The following is a 24,017-nucleotide window of genomic DNA, read 5'->3' as shown; positions in this document are numbered from 1 at the left end:
CTCTAAAGTACTTGTTAATCCTTTTTTTTATAATTTAAACGTGTTATAATAATAATGTGAGGTTAATCAAGATAGTAAAACTCTTATATTCTATGTAAAGGATTTTAAGTTTAAGTCTTACAAATAACAATATATTTTATAGATTATACATAATGAATAATATTTTAAAGAGAAAAAAAAAAAGATTGCTAACCAAATCTTTCTCATATTTTTATTATATATACTTGAAAAAGATAATATACAGAAAGAGAGACTAAAGTAATAATATAATGAATCTAATAACATTTAAAATTTCAAGTTTTCTGTAAATTTGTCATGTTAAATATATTTTGTAACAATATAAAGGATAGCAGTTATCGCATGATGGAGAATAACATTTATCTAGCTAATTTTGCATTAATATCATAATTTTTTACACTAAATTATGTAATTATAAAAAAAATACGAAAATTACAGAAATCGTTAGTTCATATCAAGAGTCAAAATTATGATCTTTTATTGTTTGTTTTCGTTTTTGCTTAGTGTATTTTAATTTATTATCAATTCTAGTAGAGACTAGAGAGAGATTTATAGTCCCTTGAAACCAAATTTGTGCCTAACATTACTTGAATTTGTCTAGATGATGGTGATCTACTAATACATCAAATTGAACTCTAGTATACTAGATCCTAAACTCATGGTTCCTTAAGACACAATTTTTCATAACCATTACTAGACACACAAAAGATATTAGACAATAGACACTAAACCCATGGTCCCTTAGACTAAATTGTGCCTAACTTTACATGAATTCCTCTGGATGATAACGATTTCATTATACATTGAATTGAAGAACTTTGGTGAAGAGAAAATCGGGTTGTCCTTTAGATTCTCAATGTCATGAGGTTGCCGTTTATTTACCTCTCTTTGCTAAACCAGCAAAATGTACATGTAATAGAATATCATTTCAAAACAAAGGAAAATACATTATTTAATTGCTAAGTCCAAAATAATCAAAAATAATTTATTTGAACTAAAATTTTATAACGTCACAAATTTTATTATTATTACCATACATCTAAATATCTGGTCTTGAAATAGAATGAAGACGCTAGAATGTGAAGATAAAGTGAATTGTTTGTCTGAGGCTCTCGGATTTTCATGCTGCATGCTTCTTTCGAAAGAGCAAATAGATTGTTTCTCTGGTGAAAAATAGGCTCTCAATATGAGGGGAAGCATCACTAACGTTCCCAACTATTCCATACCATTAAAAACGTTGAAAATGATAATGTATTGATAATTCAAATCAAAATCTTACTAAACAAAAACTCCAAACTAATGTAAAAGGATAAACTTTGAAATAAAAGATACAAATTGCAAAACGCTCAGCAAATAAAGCTGTTCAACTTAATATTTTCCTTAATGCCATCTACTAATAATAACCAAATTTGATTCCTATGAGCACATGCAAATGCAGCTTTAGTTCTCAGTAAAAACCAATCAAGGAGCAATCACAATGCGGCCGGCAACTTGATCGAGATCCCTACGACCATTAGAAGTCAATCTTCTTCCCCTACAACCCATAGAAACAACATCAAGTTTATGCCATAGATATTATATTAGGTAATGGAACTTTTTTGTTTAATGTTTTGGGATTTACGGGGTTCATAACTTTCATTAAAGCCTTACCCCTTTGTATCGAGCTCAATAATGTTCACTTTTTGCAACTGTTGCAGAATGTGCCTGGCTATACCGCCACTGCTCTTGCAAAAATGCGGGGGACGGCTTCCATTTCTCTTGCTTCCACCATAGATCCTCCTAAAAGCACCAACACCAAGGCCACCTCTCAGATAAACCTTCCTTGCCATGGAGGCTACAACAATTACAGAATCCCATCAGTCTTAACAGCAAACCTTAACATTTACCAACAGAATGAATCATATAGAGAGTATGCAACCATGTTAATGTACAACAAAGTTCCACCCTAATAGTTAAAAGAATAAACTCACCAGCTCTAATATAATACCAGTCAGGATCATAAGGAGCCAATTCCTTAAACTTTGCAGTTTTCACAATGTCTGTCCACTCAGGCAACTCCATCTGTTTAGCAATTAAAGAGTCAATAAATTAGCATGTACAAACTTCATTCCCCTAATCCATCACTGAAATTTTATTACATTCTACATACAAATTTCTACATTGACTCAAAGAAGCACCAAATTTTCAGTAACAAATAAAAAGGAATGGAAGTACTGGACAACATTTCATTCAATTAAATACAGAGAGAGTTCATTGCTATCTCTTGGCAGCATTATAACTGAAATACTTTGACCAAATACTGAAACAGAAACAGAAGCATTAGCAGCTATCATTATGTGCTCTAGAGTGTGAGACCAAAGCCATTAAAGACCAACAAGTTGTCACTCTCTACTTCATCCAAATTTTCTTCCACATAGATGACCTCGTTGAACTTCAACTAAATCCAAAGCAAGAGCTTGCTTAATTTCTACTTATCCACATTAAGACTATTCATTACCATATATTTTGAACAAAAATGAAAACAAAACCTAAGAACACTCCAACCTCACATCATCAAAATAACCCAAACAATAGAGACATATAACATAACCTAAAGCAAGACGAACTACGAAGCCCCAAATGAACTTGAGCATTGAAATGAAGGAACTTGTGAAATCAGAGAAATCCAGATAGAGAATAGTGATGATTAAGGTGGAAAAATCGAACCTTTCCAGAACGCTTGAGGTGGGAGGCATAAGCCTTGACGAATTCATGAGGCGAAACATCCTTGACGGTCCTTGAAGTTGCCATGGCTGAAGTTCGAAGCACAGACAATGCTAACCTCAGCTCCGAATTTCTCGCAAGAGAGGATGGAGAATCTGCGCCTCAGATATGAAATTAGGGTTTTTGCTTCGTTCCGGGTTTTCATTTTTATATTTTTGCCCGACCCGATTCTATTGGGCCTCTCTCTTCTGTTTGAAAGAGTTGGTGGCACTACCCATAAAAAAAAAATTTCCTACAAAAAATAAGATGAATTTTTTTTTGCGACTAAAATAAGATGCATTTGATTCGCATTTTTATTTTCTGGATTTTATGAAAAAAACTTTCTATTTCTGTTTGCTGGATTTTGTGAAAAAAATAAATAAATAATAAAAATAATAAAATTCTATTTTTTATTTTCACCTCCTGTTTTATTCTTTTCTTCACAAAATCTAAAAACAGAAAACACTAAACATGAAAATAGAAAATAAAAACGTAAATCAAACGCACCTTAAATTTTCACCAAGATTTTTTATATTATTAATTTAGTTTATGATATTAGTCTCATGTAGAAACTCACATGCTGATTGTCTTCGTAGTGAAGTTAATATTTAAAAATCGTTAGATGATTTGAGAAGTTTGACTAAATTACTGTCTAACAATTCTCAACTATCAACTTCACGTATAGACAACTATATGTGAGTCTTCACTTTAGTCTCAATAATATTATTTTACAATAATTTATTGGTGAGAAAATTAAATATGAAATTAATTTGATCTTTCTAAAATAAAAAAGAGAGTTTAAATAGATGACAATGACATATATATTTTTCAAAGAAAAAATATTACATATCTCTTTTAGTATAATTAGAATTTAAGGGTTTAATTAGATTCCATATAATTAGAAATAAAAGTAATGAAATTTTCATGCTATAATGTCATAATATTTTGTTCAAAACCTATAATTACGAAAAAGGAGATAAATAATTATTACACATAAAAGCAAAAAAAATTTGACCCCCAACATTCCTAAAGAAAGAACAAAAATTTTCATAGAAGCCAAGCCACATTAGGCTACAACAAAAATATCTTCTAAGTATTCATCATTTATCTCTAATTGTTAAACTACCTTTTTCTATCTATCTATTAAATTACTATAATTAATCTAACAATAACATGACTTGATGATGGTATGCATAAAGTCTTAATTAGATTTAAACTCTACTATTGTTTTTGACACAAGTATTGGTAGTTGAATCTGATTCATTGAATGTAACATGTTTGACAAATTTGAAGGTTGGTTTATGCAAATGTAGTTATCACAAACACACATAAAGGCATATATATATCTCCGATTGTTCCAAGCGTGTGTTAGACAATAGACAGAGAAATGTCAACTTTTGCTGCCAACAAAATCTTTGACAGATGAATGTGCCAACGTGGACACTGTTCTCCTATATATAGGGTAGTGCTTCGCAATCACATCTACCATTTGCATCTTTCCCATAGGATTTGTTCAAAGGTGGTTCCTTTAAGGATCGCATCTTCGTGTGAAATGAATCAAGGATTTTTTTTTTTCTATAATAAAATAAAAAAAATTATTATTTTCTCAAACATCATTTTTAAACTTTAATTCTTTAAATACGATTTTTTTTTTTACATTTAAGCAAGTTCGCCGAATAGAAACTCACGTCAGATTCAGTGAATTTTATTTGAAGTTGATAATTAAAAATTAGGTTAAATTACACAGTTGGTCTCTATACTTTCAGTGAAATTGTAAATTGGTCCCTATACTTTAAAAGTTTGTAATTGGGTTCCTAAAGATAATTAAAATTTGTAATTTAGTCCCCGTCGTTCAAAAAGTGTTTGATTTAACAGAATATTCTTAGTATATTCTTTATTTTAACAGAATATTTTCAGCATATTCTGAGAATATTCTGTTAAATCAACACTTTTTGACCGGCAGGGACTAAATTACAAATTTTAATTCTCTTTAGAGATCCAATTACAAACTTTTAAAGTATAGGGACCAATTTGTAATTTCACTGAAAGTGTAGGGACTAACTGTGTAATTTAACCTAAAAATTATTAAATAATTTGATAGATTTAACTAAATTGTTATTTAATGATTTTTAACTATCAATTAGCCATAAAATTAAATGCAGCTGAATTTCTACTAGTGTAAATAATTAAATAGCTTAATATATTTTATTAAATATATTTTATTAAATTATTTAATACGTTATGGTATCATTTTTATATAAAAATATTTTTATGAAAGTAATTAATTTATTTAAATTATTATATTATGTGATCATATGCAAATAAAAAATATTTAGATATGATTATTTTAAAGAAAATAATAAGAATATGATATGAATTAATACTAAAATCAATTTTTACTATTAATTTACGGATTTTAATTTCCATATACGATTAGCATAACAGAATTTTATGTAGACAATTATTCATGTGTTAACACAACAATAAAAAATAACTAACTTTTAAATTCATTTTATTTAAAAAGATGTCTAAACTTATTATGAATCTATTTAAATAATCGTATAAAATTATTTATACTGCCAGTATATTAAAATTAATTTTTTATTTTAATAAATAATATATAAATATTTTTATAAATATTTAAATTATACTTTTTAATAATATTAAGTAAATTAATTTTGTAGGTAAATAATTTTATGATATATATTATCCAAACTTCTATGAAAAAAGTGTACAATTTGACTTTTTTTTTTTTTTTAACAAAGATATGGAGATTCGAACCTGCAACCTTTTAATTGAGTATGGGGAGACTATGCCATTTGAGCTATTACTTCTTGGCAAATTTGTTGGAAAGATAAAAGACTCGAACCCACAACCTCTTAATTGATTATAGGTAATCTATGTCATTTGAACTATAACTCATTGGCATGTACAATTTGACTCTTATTAGCTTAAAAAAATTAAAATAAATAATTTAATGACACGTATAAAAAGAATTATTCATCTAGGCTTGATTATTTTGAAACACTGTTACTCCTATCTAAGCTAAGAAAAGATGTGTTGGCTTCATCAATAATGCATCATCACAAAAACCATTTGACATAAAGTATGAAATATGAAAGTTGGTTCACAAATACAAGTTATTGGTTCCTTTTGATAGAAAAGAGAAGAATATAATAATCCATAGTAAGTAATGAAGGTGCAAATAATTAAAGGCCACATCCCACATGGTAACAACAACATTGCTGACGTCATACATTAAGGTACACATTGCAAGTTCCATAAAGTAGGGTAGGGGTCTCCTTAAGTTGCATATGCATATGGATATGGATACATGAAGAGGCTTCGTCATAACAACAGTGCAAGAAAAAACACATTGCAATGCGCCAATGTTAGTTGATACATGTTCTTCTATTACTTGCCACACATAATGTGCTGTTCATTGATTATGAACTTGTTTTTCTTCATTTTCATCAAAGAAATAATCATATACAATAAATATAGACCTCACATTATAAGCTATCTTTGTTTTTTTGTTTTTTTTTTAACCGAAGATATGGAGACTCGAATCCCTGCAACCTCTTAATTGAGTATGGAAAGACTGTGTCATTTGAGCTATTGCTTCTTGGCATAAGCTATCTTTGTTTACAGAGATAGAAATACAAAAAGATATAAAATTATTTTTAATAGATAAAATATAAATAAAAATATTATGTCTAGTAATATTGAATTAGTATATTTTATATTTATTTTAACAAAAAAAATATTAAAATATTAAAAAATATATAACTTATTTTATTATTTTTATTAATTTTTTATGATTATAATTTTTATTATCATGTTTTTTCATAAATTTTTTAAATGAAAATAATTTTGATTTGCAGAATAAATTTTTTGGATAAATTTGTTTCCACTAAAAAGATGTTGCTTAAGAACGAAGAGAACTGTATTTTTTTTTTTAACTTAAAGATGAGATGTTGAATCTGATTATGTCATTTGAACTATAATTATTTGATAAATTGTATTTTGTTTTTATTTTTGTATATTAAAAAATACGCAATAATTTGTACCAAGATAAATTTATTTTTCTGGAAAAATTAAACTAATAAAACGATATATAAAATGTTAAGTAAATACTCAAAATATTTTTTAATAAATTAAATAATCATTTACACCAATACAACATATAATATATAAAAAAAAACCCAATTTGTAAGTAATATTATCTCTTAATTTATAATGAACTCACATTATCTCATAGTAACAACGGATCGGATAAGATCTCAAATCATGAAATAATTAATAATGTTTACAGTACAAAGAACAAATTTGGAATTTCATTCGTACGAAGATCAAATCAACTATTAGGATAAACACCATTACACCAGTACGATCCTTCTTCAATTTTAAAATAAATTTAATTTCTCTATTTTTAAATTTATTAAAAAATTAATGTATTTAAATAATATCAACATATACAGACGATAGATTATCTAAATATATTAATTTTTTAATAAACTTAAAACGTAATCAAAATAGATAATAGGATAAAAAAAATAAATAGATCTTATCTAAACCGATTAATCGATCGTTAAAAAAATTCGTTTCGGGTAAAATCCACTCATCTAATCAAATTTAAACTAAAAATCGATTAAAATTGTATTAATTTAAATTTAATTAAATTTATTTTTTTATAAACTGTTAAATCGAAATATATTTTAAATTTATCTTCGTAACCAATCAAATTCAAGCTGCACAATATGATATAATATTATTATTTTATTATTATATTTATAATTATATTTATAATATGTATAATTTATTATATATTTTTATATTATTTATGTATTATTATTATTATTCAATACATATTTTATATTTAAAATATTATTTATTTATTTATTTTAACTAACTTATAATTTTATTTTTATTATTAATTTTTTAAGATATTATTGAGATTTGTATCAGTTATTTAAAATTTAATATTAAAATTTGTTATATATATTTAATTTTTAATTTATAAAATCGTAAATCAAATTCAATTTAAATTGTTTAAAATTAGATCGAATTAACTCAAATTAAAAAAAATATATCATCCACTCTAAATTATATTATAAATAAAATTAGTATTTAGCTAATGAGTAATAGCTTAAATGGCATAGTCTCCATATACTAAATTAAGAAGTTGCGGATTCGAGTCTCATATCTTTGGTAAAAAAAAAATTAGTATTTAAATTAAATGTATTTTTTATGGATAAGTCTAGAGAGTCGACACTTTTATTGAAATTTGGCTAGTACTTAACCATCAAAAGAAAAATAATTAATCCTACACTATTAAATTTCATCTTACACCATTAAAAATATTAATAATAACTAATTGACGGCTAATATCACAAATTCTACTCACCCCTAACACTCCTATTTTTTATTATTCAAACGGCAGCGCAAACATCCCTGATCGCTACTTGTGAAAGCTTTGTTAGGAGTTAGAATACCAGATGAGAAGCACATAGCTTCAAAAGCACAAGTTGCAATGCAAATTGGGCATTGATGAATGATGAATCACTAGGAACTAGGAATTAGTGGCCTCATGCATGGTGCTATTGGATTCAACTATATGATGTTGACTACTCTGACTTCCTGCCTTCTTCATGAAAAATATGGTTCATCATATACGTACAAATAGTAATCAAATTAGATTTTAAGATAAGATATACTACTATTTAATTTACTTCAATTATTTTTTTTAAAGGTATCACTATATATTTTTAAATATGACTATATTTTTTTTTGTTTACAATCATTTAGAATTTATAGATATAGATATAAGAATGTTGTTTCTTTTTTACACACATATACATACAATTGATTATGAATTTATTATTTGAATTTTATTATGGTTTAATTATATGATAATCTCTATAATTTTATTAAATTTATATTTAAATTTTTATAATTTTTTTCTTAATTTGATTCTTACACTTATTTTAACTTTTTTAATTAAATTCTTTTTAGCATAAAAAAATATAGAGATAATTAAATATTTTTTTATAGAAAGTATTTATAATTAAGAACATAATAATTATATTTTTAACTACATATTTTTAAAAAAATATTCTGTTACTAATATTTTTGACATAAAAAATATATAATTACAACACTAAAAATAATATAAGGATCCAATTAAAAAAATATAAGAATCTAATTACAAATTTAATAAAATTATATAGACCAATAGAATAATTAAATATTTTATTATTAAGAACATAATTAATTTAGGTTAATAAAAAAGGTACGGTAATTAAAAAGTCTTTAAACAATGTTATTTTTCATTTTAATAGTATGTTTTTGCCTCCTCCTATAATGAAATTGTGAATTATATTTTAACATGTTAACATATATATATATGGAAAAGTATAGGTAGAGAATAAAAATATTAAATAATAATGTAAATAATAAATATATCATATGTTTATTTTACTATGTGTGTGAATGATTATTCTAATATTAAAATTTAAATAAATAATTTAAAAATATAGTGTATTTTAATTTAATTAGTGATTGTTTATGTTATTCAAAAAAATTATTAATTATCTAGCATTATTACCCTATATATATATATACTCCTATTGTCTCAATTATTTAATTTTTATTATCCAATCATCAATGGCTGAACATCACTAAACCCTGAACTCTCCAGCATGTTTTTAAAGGTTTGCATATATTCTACGTGGCACAACAAAGGGCATTATTGTGCTCTTATTAGATATATATACTAGATTAATCACTTAATTATTAAACACTTTATGTCTTGTAAGTTGTAAGTTATAAGTCATTTCTTGCTACCTTTAATTTAGCTTCAATAATCGAATGTTGAGAAGTTTATTAATAGAACGTCCCACGAATTCTACACACATACATGATGACATGACACCATATTAATCACTATATATAAGTCATTTCTTGTTGCTATCTTTATATAATTACTTTCAATAATGGAATAATAATAATGTTTGACAAGTTAATTAATAGAAAATGTACCACGAATTCTACGTATGATGCATGACAGCATATTATTAGATATTTTTGTCCCTAAAATTTTTAAATATTATTCCATCTTATTAAAGTTTGCTTTGATTAAATTATTGTGTTTCTCATATTTGAATCGTGTTAATTCTATTTGTTAAGTTCTTTGTTTTATAGTGAACCAATTAGCTAATTTTTTTTTTCAATTTATTTTTTCAAGACATTATTATTCTTTATTATCATGAATTCATGATTGTCAATAATACACCAGCACAACATTATATCATTATTATTATTATCACTGCTCTCCTTCTCTTTCTTGCTCCTGTTCAAATGATTTATTTTAGGAGAATCATCACAATAAAAATTAACTATTATAAATTATCACGGAAGAATAATAATTCATTATAAAATAGATTTTTCAGATGTTTATTTTATATGACTTTTTTTTAGGTATTAGTCATACGAGATTCATAATATAGCATTTTTTTTAAGAGTTAACGTTTAGACTTTATAAAAGCTATTTTTCAAATGTTATATATGTCTTTGGGATTTTTTTCAAGTATTAGTCTTACTAATTTCTTATCCATGGCACAATAGAAGAAACTAATGCAATAAGGCAATCAAGAATAGAAATACTAACCATCAAGACATTAACAGTTCTTATACCTTTTCATTATATATGAGGCTCCTAGATTATGCAGAATCACATTTGGAAAATAATTTACTTTCATGAATTAAGAGCAAAAGTATTAACTTTGTTATGTTTCCAGGTACAGGACGTTAAGACAGGAATATAGAAATACAAAATTTTATTTGACAAATGAAATATGAATAGAAATATTGTATCTAAAGATATTAAATTAGTGTATTTTATATCTATTCTGATAGAAAATGCACAGAGACACTAACAAAAAAACACAATTTATTTGTTATTTTTTTTTATTATTCTTATTAATTTTTTATAACTATATTTTTTTACTATTATATTTTTTTTCTCAAACTTTTTAGATGAAAAAAATGGAAATAAATTATCTTCTCATAATTTATTCTAGTTTATCACTAAACATAATACAAGAACATAAAATTTTATATCTCTGTCTTTTATGTCTTGTTCTCAGTGTTTTATTTTATCCTATTCTCAAAAATAAACACAGCCTATTAGTTAGAACAAACGAAGGACATTGTTGGTGAGGGGTGGTATTAGTTATATAAAAATCAGTCATCAAAATAAAATATATATTAAAATATAAAATATACATTAAAAATAAATTATATATGTATATATTTATACACAATAAATACATAATAACTGATTTTAGAGTATAAATATTATTTTAAAATTAATATTAGAACTAAAATAAAATTATATTAAATATCAAAAATTAAAATAATGATTAGAGATATTTTAAAAATTATAAAAAAAATTTAAAGAGAGAAAATATTATTAAAGCATTATAAATATTAAATTATTAACGACTTTGAAACATAGACTTTTTTTTTTCTTTTTCATATGAAAAAAAAAAAGCTTAGTCTATTACTTCATAGTACACTACATACTATGTTTTTCCAAATTGGGGATGTAATGAATATTATAAGACAGAGGGACCATTAGGACATACTATCTTTATGTTAAGGAAGAATAATAAAATTAAAATGTATGTGCATTATTAAAGAGAGATAATTGTTTATGTGTGAGATATTGTTACATATATCTAATGTTTCCTCATAATGGAAAAGAACCAAATGAGCTAGACATAAAGAGAATACCAAAGATCTGTAGTGATATCGTTTCAATGAATTAGATCTGCATTATACAGTTTTGCATACAATACATTAAAAAGTGTTGTATTTTTTGTAACACTCTAAATTAAATATGAGTTTATATCTTTATATTTGAATTATATTTTTATATTTAAAGAGGTATATTATCTTATCTAAACCTTTTTAAAAATATAAAAAATATTAACTAAATTTATCACTTTTTTTTTAGAGACAACAAATCTAAATAGAGGAATCAAGTGAGATAACATAAAATGAGAAGACATCACATCCAACTCAAAACCTTAAGACAGCAAGTTAATGGGTCTATCATCTTATAAACTCATCACTCTTTCTTGTTTTCTTTGATGTGAGACTAACTTTAACACTCCTCACATTTGTAACATTAACATGTACCTATTCTTATATATATATCTCTAATTTTAAAATTTTCAGAACTTTTTTTGACTTAAGTGTTAGAGTTTTTTTTTTTGAAGATTAATTTATTAATATATAATAACAAATAAAATAAATCTAATTAATTTATATATTTTCCCAATACTGAACAATATGCTTGCTGAAATATATATAACACATAAGATATGAGACAACTTGTGTATATGACAAATTAAAAAATAATTATTATATATGGACTCCAGAATTAACAAATAAATTAAATATAATTTCACATACAACATATGCATAAAAAAAAAATTATAAGCCTTATACTATGAATTGGACCTTTGCATGGCAATGTTTAGGACCCACTTGCTGACTTAATGTTGAGAAATAACAGCAAACAATATTTGTAAGTATCTCTATGTTTTTTTCTCAAATATAATGTATAAGACATCACCACTACTCTTCATCAATTTCTTCTTATATATTCTGATCTATTATTATAAACTACAATCATATTAAGCTTTGATAAAAAGAGTAGTTTCTTTCTTCAACTAATAATCCTCACATACAAGTTAGCGAATTGAAGCAAAGATTTTTCTCTTGAATACCATCATCACCAAAAGATGAAGGTAAGATCTATATATAATATATTATTATTCTCATCAATTTTTTGCCTATAGTAGAAGCAAATTCAAGTTTAATCTATACCCTTTTTTCTAAGTTGGTTTCTACATTATATTTCTTTGCTGTATATACAGTTACTTGGCTGGATGCATAGGAAATTTCGCCAGAATAATAGTAGTGAACCATTCAAAGACTTGGTCATAGGTAATAAGATATTATATATATATATATTTTTCTTCTAAGATGAATGTTATATGCATTTTTCTTTTTATTTTTTTCTTATACATTTTTAATTTTAGATAAGAAGTAACAAATAAGAGAAGATAAAATATTTATTTTTTATACCATAAATAATATATAAAAAAGACGTATAAAAAAATAATACAAATATCATTTTTCGTGCTAAACAGAGAAAGAAATTTAGTTTAAAATTTGGATTTCTGACGAATTTTTTTTTTCTTTAATTTTTTTATAATGGATATTTTTTTGTATTTTATGTTCTATTTTAATCTATATCTGAGTGTTTTTCTGAAAACTTAATTACTTTGCATGCATTGCAATAGTAGAAGATCTAACTCAAACAGTATGAACTATACTTCAAGCTAAATAGTTTGAATTAGAAATTAATATAAAAAAGCTAAATAGTTTCAATAAATTTAATTTAAAAAGAAAAATTTTAGGATTATTACTATAAGAAAAATAAGTCAAATTCACAAATTAAAACATTACATATCCCATGTTGTTCCCATATATACATTTGTTTTTGCTACGGAAATGTTTGGTAACAAAAAAAATCAACCAAAAACAGTCCTAATTTGCTTTATTTAGTATTAATTAATTGTCGTGACAATTAATTAATGCTAAATAAGGCAAATTCTGACTGTTTTTTTTTGTTTACCTAGCATTACCCTATTGTTATTGTGTCACAGGGAACTCTTGCAATTGTCTTTCAGGGCAATCACCACTTGATGATGAACAAAACTATCTCAAACCAAACAACCATGGTGTCAAGCTTTTCAAGAACATGAACCAAAAGGTTATGAGAAAATCCTTTGCAGGCATAGATTCAACAAAAGAACATGAAGACTATTATATTGAACCATCTTCTATGTGTGATGATGATCTCTTCCCTGGGTTCTTAGCAATTGGAACACTTGGATCTTCCTCGGATCAGGTTGTTTCCGACCCGACATCCACTCCGACTTTCGCCATTTCTGTCGAAAGTATCACGGAGAAAGAAGACGAAGTCACCGAGAACGATCTCAAGCTCATTAACGATGAGCTTGAAAAAGTTCTCGGGGCTGATGACGTTAGCATTGATTATTATTCTTCTGGAAGGAACAGCCACGTGAGCACTGGACGGAACAGCCACGTCAGCACTGGACGGAGTAGCCACGTCAGCATAATCACTCTTAGTGGAAAACCAATAACAGAAACTCACAACAACAATAATGGTGGTTCTGTTTGTCCACTCCAGGGTTATCTCTTTGGAACAGCGATTGAGTTGTCGGAGACAACAAGAACCTCTTCTTCTTCTTCTTCGACTATGACAGCAGCAGCGACGGCGACGGCGACGACAAAGAAAGAGCACAGAACTTCACTTGGGGAATTGTTTCAGAGAAGCAAGTTGGCTGAAGAGTGCGCAAAGAATAATAATGAAAATAAGGAAGAGAAAAGGGAAGGTGATAAGTCTGCCATGAATTTGGTGAAAGAGAAGCTGAAGAAAAGGATCCTTCATCATGCTTCTTCAAGGAACTCCACATCAATGAATGATTCTTCTTCCTCTGCTGCTGAGACAAAACTCAATAAGGTACATGCACATTATTATTATAGCAATTTCTTTAATGTTTATAAGATGGTGGAAACTCAGGTGCAGTAAACTTCACGTGAAGTTAATACTTGAGAGCCGTTAGATAATTTGACTGATTTGACTAAATTTTCATCTAACGGCTCTCAGATATCGACTTCACCTGAGTTTTCACCTTATAAGATTCGTGTCGAAATTGTCGAATTTATGTTTTGTAGTAAATTTTAAATATTTAAAAATTATTTATTTATATATTTTTTAAATTAAATATTAATTTTAACCTTTTTTTTAGTAAATTAAGTAAATATATATAGACATTATAGTGTGTACTTAGTCTCTTTTATTATTAGGTGAATGCTATGGTGTTTAAAAAGTGGTGTTTATTTACTAAAAAGGGTTAAAAAATAATATTTAATTTAAAAAATATAAAAATAAATTATTTTTAAAAACTCAAAACTTACTACAAAAAATAAATTATGCAAAAATTAGACAACAATTAATAGGCACCATAAAATTCTCCTTATTATTCATGTTCTATAACTTATCATATATCCTATCATATGTACTTTTATTATTATTATATTGTATTAAGATAGTAACAAATAATGATATCTTTATTATTAGAAGGAATATGTTGCATGCTTTTTGACCTTATTCTTGTATTTTGTATTATTATAATATATTATATAATTGACAATTTTATTGTATATATAATAAGTCATCAAGAGATATTATAATTATTATGTATAATATTAGTCAATTTTAAAGGAGTTTTTATTAAGGAATTTACTATTTTACAAATTTTAGTAAATTATAATAATTTTTTATGACATCTTTTTAATGTAAGAGTATATACTATTTACCTTTTATAATAGATTTTATAATTTTTTTTTAACTATAACTCTGGCATGTATATGTAGATTCTGCATATGTTTCGCAAGAAAGTTCATCCAGAAAGCTCAACAGCTGCACATAAATATTCTAAACAACACCGAAAAAATGAGAACAAGAAGAAGATTATGAGTGACATCAAAGGTAGTGAAATAGTTCATCCAGATTATGATGAAAATGAAGATTCATTCATCAACAGGGAGCACTGGATCAAAACAGATGCAGATTGTAAGTATCAAATTTAATACACTATTCTCTTCATTTCGAAATAATTATCACTCTAATTTTTTTAGTACTTTCATAAATAAATATATTTCGGTAATATTAAAGAAATAATATTTAAAATTATTTTATACATATAACATTTGATATCACATTTATTTTTAGTAATAACTAATAAATATTAAATAAGAGAATTTAAAACTGTACGGATGAAATTTTTTTATTATTTTTTAAATATTATTGATAGTTTTGGTACAAATTAATTTACAGTATTCTAATAGATGAAAACACCATAAGTTTAAGTCAATAAATTATAATTCAAATGGCCAATGAGTAATAGCTCAAATGACATAGTCTCCCCATACTCAATCAAGAGGTTGTGGGTTCGAGTCTCATATCTTTAGTAAAAAAAAATATAACTCAAATGACATAATCTTTCTATATTCATTTAGACGTCGTAAGTTTGAATTTTTTTATTTTTTGTAAAAAAAAAAGAACACCATAAGTTTAATTTGTAAGGTAGCTATTGGTTTAACCTTCTGAGTCACATGCACTCCTTAACATGATTTTACAACATGACTTTTAATTTTTTGTTGTTTCAAGTTGAAACATTATTGGATGTGCAACCATGTGGTAAAAAACCGAAACTTCATCATTGCAATCTTAAAGTCTTAAATAATTTTGTTGGTTAGTCAATTGTTCTTTTTCGATCCCCACTTTCATATCAACCACTAATATTTGGAGATCAAGTCTGGTCAAACACTAGGGTTCAAAACTCTCCCAACACTTCATTTTTCACACTATTGAAATTCGAACCTAACTCGAATATCATTCTCTATTAATTCATTTTTATTTTGCTATTAATTGTTCAGTGCAATTAAATATCATTTAAATATTGTTCTTTATTCAGTCTTTAGAAAAAATAGAAAATAAAAAAGAAGTAATTCTTCTGATATTTTAAATAATTAATACATAAAAGTAGATATTTAAATTAATTAAAACAATAATAAATCCTTAAAAATGTTGAATAAAGACTGAAAATTAAATAACAACTAGCATTTCTCTTAATTGCTTCTCTTAAATCTTTATTCATTTACTATTTTTCTAGTGAATTGTTGGTTTAAAAAATTAGAGTCTGTTTTTATTTTTAATATTTTATGCTTTTAGAAAATTTTACATAAAAAAAAAGATAAAAAAAAATAATATTTAATTTTTATTTACAAAATTTTAGAAATAAAAGATAATATAATTAAAAATAAAAAATAAAAAATAAAAACCAAACACACTCTTAATTTTTACTATAATAATAATGAATATATATGTAGCATATAATTTTTATTTTTAAATTTTTTAATTTACTTTTGTGTGCAATGCAGACTTAGTTCTAGAGCTCTGAAAGGGAAAGGTGGAATTTGAGCTGGTTTCTAAGATGTTATATATGTATGTTCTTATTACTATGATTATTTATTTATCATGATCAGTGCTTGTAATAAGTTGTAACATACATTATTGAACTTATTTATTTGTTATTGTTGTTGTTATTATCATATATAGAAGAAGAAGCTAAGCAACTTAATTGGGATGATTAAGTTAATAATTGAGGTAGTCATGATCATGCATCTTCATTGTCTACCTCATAGTGGTGGTCAATGTGAAACTGTAAGGATTTCTCTTGTAATCATGAATTTATCTATACAATCACATGATGTTTGGATACCATGAAGAAATTATTGAGTTATATATTCACTAAATATCTCAAGTTTAATTTCTTGATTTGGAACCAATTAATGATTTGGAATTTAACTTTAATTAGATTTAGAACTCAATTATAATTATATTCATTTGAGAGACGGTGATATGACATTATTTTTTATTTATTTCAATGATCTACCTAAATTAAAACATGGTTGATGATAATTTGACTTATACATACATATCTTTTTTTTTTATCTCTTTTTTTTTCACATTTTTTTATTTGTGTGGTTGTAATATTTCAAATATTTTATTTTAATCTCAAACAATTTTAAATGAGTTTAATATTTTTTTATTATTAAATCTGACACGAACATTTAACGTATTTAAGATGCGATAATATTCAATTTCAGTACGTAAGTAAAATTAAATCGATCCTCTAGCAGTTACTACAATAAATGATTTTTTATTTTATTTTGGAGTGTTGATATTTAATTATTAGGATTTGAGGTTATATACGAAAAGAAGAATGAAAAGATAAAGTATTATAAAAAAAATTTTGGTTATGTTTCTCTAACATCTAAAAAAAAATGAGTTAACTAAAATTATTGTTAATGTTCACGTCACTCAGTCATATCAAATTTAAAAGTGGAATAATAATGACTCTGTGTGAAACTTTGAAGATTAGCTAAAATAAGATGTTTAAAACATTAGCTACCAAATTAGGATTTAGCCTAAACTTCGAAGACTAAAATAATAGTTTACCCTTTTATTAATAAAAATTAAAATATAATAATGTTGTATATATAATGAGTACGAACAAATTACGTACACATAAAAAATTAACTATTAAACCAATAATTATATATTTATGTATAAATACAAAATTATTACTTAGTTTTAATATTTTATTTTTTGGTTATGCCAATAGCTAATATGATAGCTAATTTTTCGTGTACTTTAACCAAAATACTCATTATTATTAATACACGTACAATTTATTATATATTTTTGAGTTTCGCTAAACAGTCAAGTATTTTTATTAATTAAGTCTAATTAAATTGGTTTAACCCAACAAAAATTATTGACATAAAATGTGCGTGAATTACACACTTCTTTGTATTTTTTTATTTTTTTAATATTTTCTCTTTCTCGTCTTTTTTCTATTGCTGATGTTGTTGATGCATCTTTTTATTTCTGTTTCTACTCCTTTTAATATTATTGTAGTTTTTTTTTTTTTGTTTGATTTTTTTCTTGTTTTTATTTTTTTAAGAGGAGAAAACAAAAAAAAATATGAAAAAGTGAAATAAAAAGGAGAATATGAAGAAAAAAAAGAAAAAGATAACGACAATGATGAAGAATAAGAAGATGATGACAATGATGAAAAATAATATCAAAATTTTTTAAACTTAACACAAAAAATTTTTGAATTTTGATAGTTAAATTTTTTAATAGTGACACAGAAAATTTCTTAACAAATTAAAAGTTATTAAAATCAAATAGCATCGAAATTTTTTAAAAATATCATTGAAAATTTTTAACCATAGTACTGAAATTTTTCCGATCCTAACATATCTTCTTCTTTTTCATTTTTATTTTATTTCTGTGTTTTATATAAAAAAATTGTAATATTATTTTTTTTATCGCCGTCGTTATCATCATTATCATTATAATCAGGGACGGTTCTATGTACAATGGTGTGGGAGCAAGCGCCCCCACTACGATTTAAAATTTTTTTGAGTAGTATATGATAATAATATTTATTTGCCCCCATTAGATTATTAAATTTGACCCCACAATAATTTTTTACTATGTTTTTGGTACTTAATCGTCAATTTAAAAATTTTATATTAGAAATTCGTTAGAATAATTAATTCTCAAATTTAAACGAAATTAGTGTTCCATTTTAAAAATCAACTCAAAAGAATATTATTTATCTTCTTTTTAAATTAGCTTTAATTTTTGCATAGCAACTATATTAATTGAAAGAACTTTTTTAACTATAAATATCAATAAGAGTCGACTTCTAATTGCGTTGGGAAGTGGATTTCTATATAATTATTTAGTAATATATATAAAAAGAGAGAAATTTTGATAGTAGTGTTAAGAGAAAAATTATTTAATTTTTTAAAATAGAAAACCTAAAACAATAGAATTTTAAATTATATATTATTATTTAAATTACTATTTTAGTATTATAATTTATATATTAGATATTTTGAAAGCTAATTATATTTTACAATAATAAAATATAATCATAACAATAATCATGTTATATGTACATAAAAAATAATTATTTGTATAAAATATATATTAAAATATAAAATACATATTAAAAATAAGTTAAACAATACATATATTTATACACATATATATAATGGTTAATAGATAATTTAATATTTAATTTTTTATATACACATATTATTTTTATTATAAAAATTATTATGATGTTATATAAATTTTGCCCTACTACCAAAATTTTCTGAATCCGTCACTGATTATAATTTTTTGTATTTTGTTTTTATTTTTTTCCTTTGTAAAATTTTAAAAGTTATACAAATAAATAAATAAATAAATAAATAAGAATAAGAAAAAACGTATAAGAAAAAAAAACGATATTGATGATGATGACGGTGATAATAATAATGATGAAATAAGAGGAGGAAAAAAATCAATTAAAAAAGAAAAAAAAATGTATGAAGAGGAAAGAAAAAAAAAAGAAAGGATACGAAGACGAACAAAAAAATGCATATTTACTGTAACTATTAAATTTGGTTATGTAAAAGACTTTATTTTTAAAAAGAAAAATATAGACAGACAATGAAAATACTAAATAATGTGAATAATTGATATATTGAATGTTTATTTCACTAGATGTACGAATAATTATTCTAATATTAAGATTTAGATGATTAATTTAGAAGTGTAATGTATTTTGATTTTGATTCAATCTCTATTATTATTTCAATTATATCTAAAAATGATTGACCAATAAAAATAATCGTACCAATGACAATAAGAGCACTATTCTGAAAAATGTCCATAATGTGACAAACCGGTTGTTAGAAAGTTACAATTGATTTAACATCAACGCTATTTAGGGGTAAGCACTTAAATCCTTTTAATATTACATGCTTAGCTTTTACACAAGAACCAACCATTCAATACAATAATAATGCTCCTAAAAATTAAAATAAAAATCTTAAAAGACTACTTTAAACCCTAAATAGTATTTACCATCTAGTAAGTATTTTCAGAGGATCTTACAGAATTATTGAGATAAAAATAAGAAAAATTATGCTTTTCTCTGTATTTATATGTTTTTAGTACTATTTGCTAAATTTAATTTTTATACATACACTCAGTGTAAAAGAATTCTACAAATTCAAGATAACTAGTTATATATTATCATATTTGTAAAAATAATTAATTTTTAAATTCATTATTTTAAAAGTAATCCAAATAAATTTATGAGTCCAATTATTAAATTATTGTATAAATTTTTTACACTGTTAGTGTATTAAAATTAAACTCTTATTAGATTGAATAAAAAATTAGATGCATTTTACATTAAAATAAAAATGTTTTGCTTGTTTATGCTTTTGTCTTCTCATTCAAAGTTTATGTTCCATAATAATTTTCCTTCAAAGAGATATTTCTTTTTTTTAGAAAAAAAAAATCTTAATACAATTACTGTAAGGATGTGTGTGGTCGGAGAAATTATAAATAATTTTTAGAAATTTTAAGATGAGAATATCATATTCCCATATTTGGTTCAAAGTTTGAAAAATTATTCCTAAACAAGTTTGATTCCAACGAATTAGAATACCATCATTTCAATTCCCACATTTCCTTTGGGTATCTTTGATTTCCATGGGAATGGAATCTTTGTAACAAAATAATACTTGAACCACACACACCCTAAAGATACTTGATAGATTCCTAGGCATAGTGTGTTTCCCTTGACCTTTGTCACATAATAATACACACAAGTTTCCTAGGCAACCACTGACAAGAAAAAATCCTTCTAAGTTCTAAGTATAAGTGTAATGTTCGTATACTATGTAACATGTTCTTATACCTCAGGAGACACAAACATGTTAAATTATTTTGCAGATGCTTTACACAAAGGATATAATTTTGTGGTCTAAAGAATTTTATGTACTGTGTTAGATTCTGTATGCGTCTAGATATGTGTTTTCTTTTCATAAAGAGGTTTCTACATTCTAACCATACATTTTTATTTCATATTATTTTTCATATGTTTTACTTTAGTATTAGATTCTATAGTTTAGGATTATAAAAAATGATAATATTTATGGATTCTTGATATAACTATGATAATTGAACATATAAGAGTGATTGTAAGTAATTCTTAGATAGTAACTTGCAATTAGAGATACTAAATAAATGGCATATCATAGGCTTTATTTTTGTTTTTTAAATAATATGTAGTTCATTTAATTTTTTTTTAAATATGGTTAACTTGTTTAACAAGTTATCATTTTAAATCTTAACAATTTAGATAAAATATAACAAAATAGAGAGTTAAAATTTTGTCTAATAATTACTAAAGAATACAATATTCGATCTTATAAGAACTATTTAAAAAATGAACCTTATTAAAATCTTAAAGAAATTGACGAAAATAAAATGTTTAATGTTTAAGCATTAAAATGGAGGGCTACATCCAAATATAAGAATACTAGATTGTGCAACTATATTTACATTGATATAAAATATAATATTTAAGACGTTCAAGAAGTTAAATTACTAAAAGTTTTTTTAGCAATTTCTCCTACAAAGAATTATGTCCATTTTTTGTTGTTGTTGTTTTTTTCCCCTTTAATTAGCAATGTATTCATTTAATTATGTTTTACTATTTAAATACACATTTGGGCCTAATCCAAAAAGATTATTAGACTGTGAGCTAAGTTGTGGCCCAATCAACTTTTTGTAAACTTTTTTTAAGGAATTTTTTGCAAACTTATCAATACGCACATGTGATTATATCAAAACTAATTTATTTATATTTGCATACAGAAGATGAAATTTCATGTAAAAAAAATGATGGAATTTTATCCATAACTCATGGAGATACCTACATAAAATAATAACCAATCGAAACCGGGTTAAATCTTAAAGTAGTTTTTAAATTTGTACTTGAGCATTAAAGTGATTTTTGAAGTTAATAATTACTCAAATTTATTCTTAAAATTGTCCTCTAAAACTCATAGTAGTCCCCAAAATAATTTCCATTTATCATTGTCATTGGAGAGCTGAATTGGATTGAAACAACGTCATTTTGTATTTATATAAAAAAAATTCTAATTCCTAAGACGGCGTCGTTTTGTATTTATAAAAAAAAATATAATCCTCAATTATCTTCACCAATTATCTTCTCTTGATAGTGTTCTTCTTCTTCTTCAACTTCATAATAACAACATCATTATCATAACCAGCAAAAATTACAGAGTTAAAAAAATCAACCATCACAAAAAATCACACAAAAAATCAACAACAATAAAAAATATCAATTAACCTAAATAAAAAGCATCAATCAACCTAAATAGCGACAATCACAAAAAAATAGCAATAATTACAGAATAACAAATAACAAAAAAATAACCATTGTAGCTACATTAAAACAGAATCAGCAGTAGCAATAATCACCCAAAACATTAAACAATAATAATTAAATAACTAAAAAAAATTAAAAAAAAAGGGCTCACCTTGTCCGCTGAGAAAAAAAAGGATGTAGAGGAACACAGAGAGGAGACAAGAGAAGAGTGTAGACGGCTACGAGTAGAGAGGAATGGAAAGCTGCCGCTATTGTGGAGCTGTTGGTGGGCCTTGGAGTTGCCGGCAAGTGTAGCGCGCTTGAGAGCGATGACGGTGACGACAGAGGAATGGGAGCGGTTGACTGAGCGCTTGAAAACAATGAGAAAGTGCGAAATCTGGACGGCGTAGTCAGAAAGCACTTCGATCTTCGTGGTGGTGAGAAGAAGAATATTGAGGAGTGTAAAAGACTAGGTTGGGAGGCGAGCGGCACAGCATCGAGACGGAGGCCAGCGAGAAACGGCAATAGAGAGGGTTGAAGAAAGTTTGCCTCTGCCGTTGTGAGTGAGAAAGTAGTGTTGAGTGTTGAGCGTGAAATAGTAGGGTTAGAGAGGGAGGACTCAAACGAGTTTTTTTAAGTACAAAATGACATCGTTTCAATCCTTTTCAATGATAATGATGGACAAAAATTAGTTTAGAGACTATTATGAGTCTCAGAAGACAATTTCAGAGACAAATTTAAATAATTATTAACTTCAGAGATCACTTTGAACTTTGAGTATAAGTTTAGGAACTACTTTAAAATTTAACTCAATTAAAATCTTATGAATTGAAGGACCAGCTATTTTTATATGAAATTAATATTCAAAAATTATTAGATAATTTAATAAATTTGATTAAATTACCATTTAATAGTTCTTAATTATTAAATTTACGTTAAAAAAAAAAAAACAAATGAATGTAAATTTTCACGTCACAAGTAACGCCTTCCATGATAATAATAGATATGATTCAGATCTTGAGTTTGACTTATATATATATTATTTGCCTAATCATTTCCCTTTGATCAAATTGATTTATTTCGGTTCTATAGATACATTTTTCGTAAAAAATGATCACAAAGTTAAATTACACCTATTTTCAACCATCTTGTACCCCATAAAAAACGAATGACTATCTTATTCTATTATTGTAGTAATTAATAAAAATTAAATAAAATAAATTTTGACTTTTTTTGTTTTTTTAATATTATCCATTTATTAATAGCTCCTTT

The 24,017-nt window shown here is 25.1% G+C and overlaps 3 protein-coding genes across 5 annotated transcripts in view; 1 reads left to right on the top strand and 2 right to left on the bottom strand.

The window, feature by feature from the left end:
- The window catches only part of LOC148577127 (putative WD repeat-containing protein C2A9.03), a 99,927-nt gene that overhangs the window by 48,423 nt on the left and 27,487 nt on the right, over positions 1-24,017 (bottom strand). The window lies entirely within an intron of this gene.
- LOC107635622 (small ribosomal subunit protein eS19z) lies at positions 1,206-2,947 on the bottom strand. The gene is made up of 4 exons (XM_016339143.3): positions 2,725-2,947; positions 1,989-2,079; positions 1,669-1,852; positions 1,206-1,552 (listed from the first exon to the last, which is right to left on the bottom strand). Exons 1-4 carry the CDS (start codon positions 2,806-2,808, stop codon positions 1,480-1,482), a joined length of 432 nt encoding a protein of 143 aa, XP_016194629.1. The 5' UTR covers positions 2,809-2,947; the 3' UTR covers positions 1,206-1,479.
- On the top strand, positions 12,418-17,220 carry LOC107635620 (protein LAZY 1-like). Of its 2 annotated transcripts, none has more exons than XM_016339140.3 (5): positions 12,418-12,578; positions 12,708-12,777; positions 13,503-14,383; positions 15,301-15,499; positions 16,870-17,220. In XM_016339140.3, the coding sequence occupies exons 1-5, from the start codon at positions 12,573-12,575 to the stop codon at positions 16,887-16,889; spliced, it is 1,176 nt and encodes a 391-aa protein (XP_016194626.1). In that variant the 5' UTR covers positions 12,418-12,572; the 3' UTR covers positions 16,890-17,220. The 2 variants fall into 2 exon arrangements, with proteins under 2 accessions (XP_016194626.1, XP_016194627.1); XM_016339141.3 differs by having other exon boundaries at positions 12,446-12,578; positions 13,527-14,383.

This window comes from Arachis ipaensis, chromosome B1 (genome assembly GCF_059453495.1).
Source record: "Arachis ipaensis isolate K30076 ecotype BB chromosome B1, ASM5945349v1, whole genome shotgun sequence".
NCBI lineage: Eukaryota > Viridiplantae > Streptophyta > Magnoliopsida > Fabales > Fabaceae > Arachis > Arachis ipaensis.
This window is presented reverse-complemented; position numbering and strand designations above follow the sequence as displayed.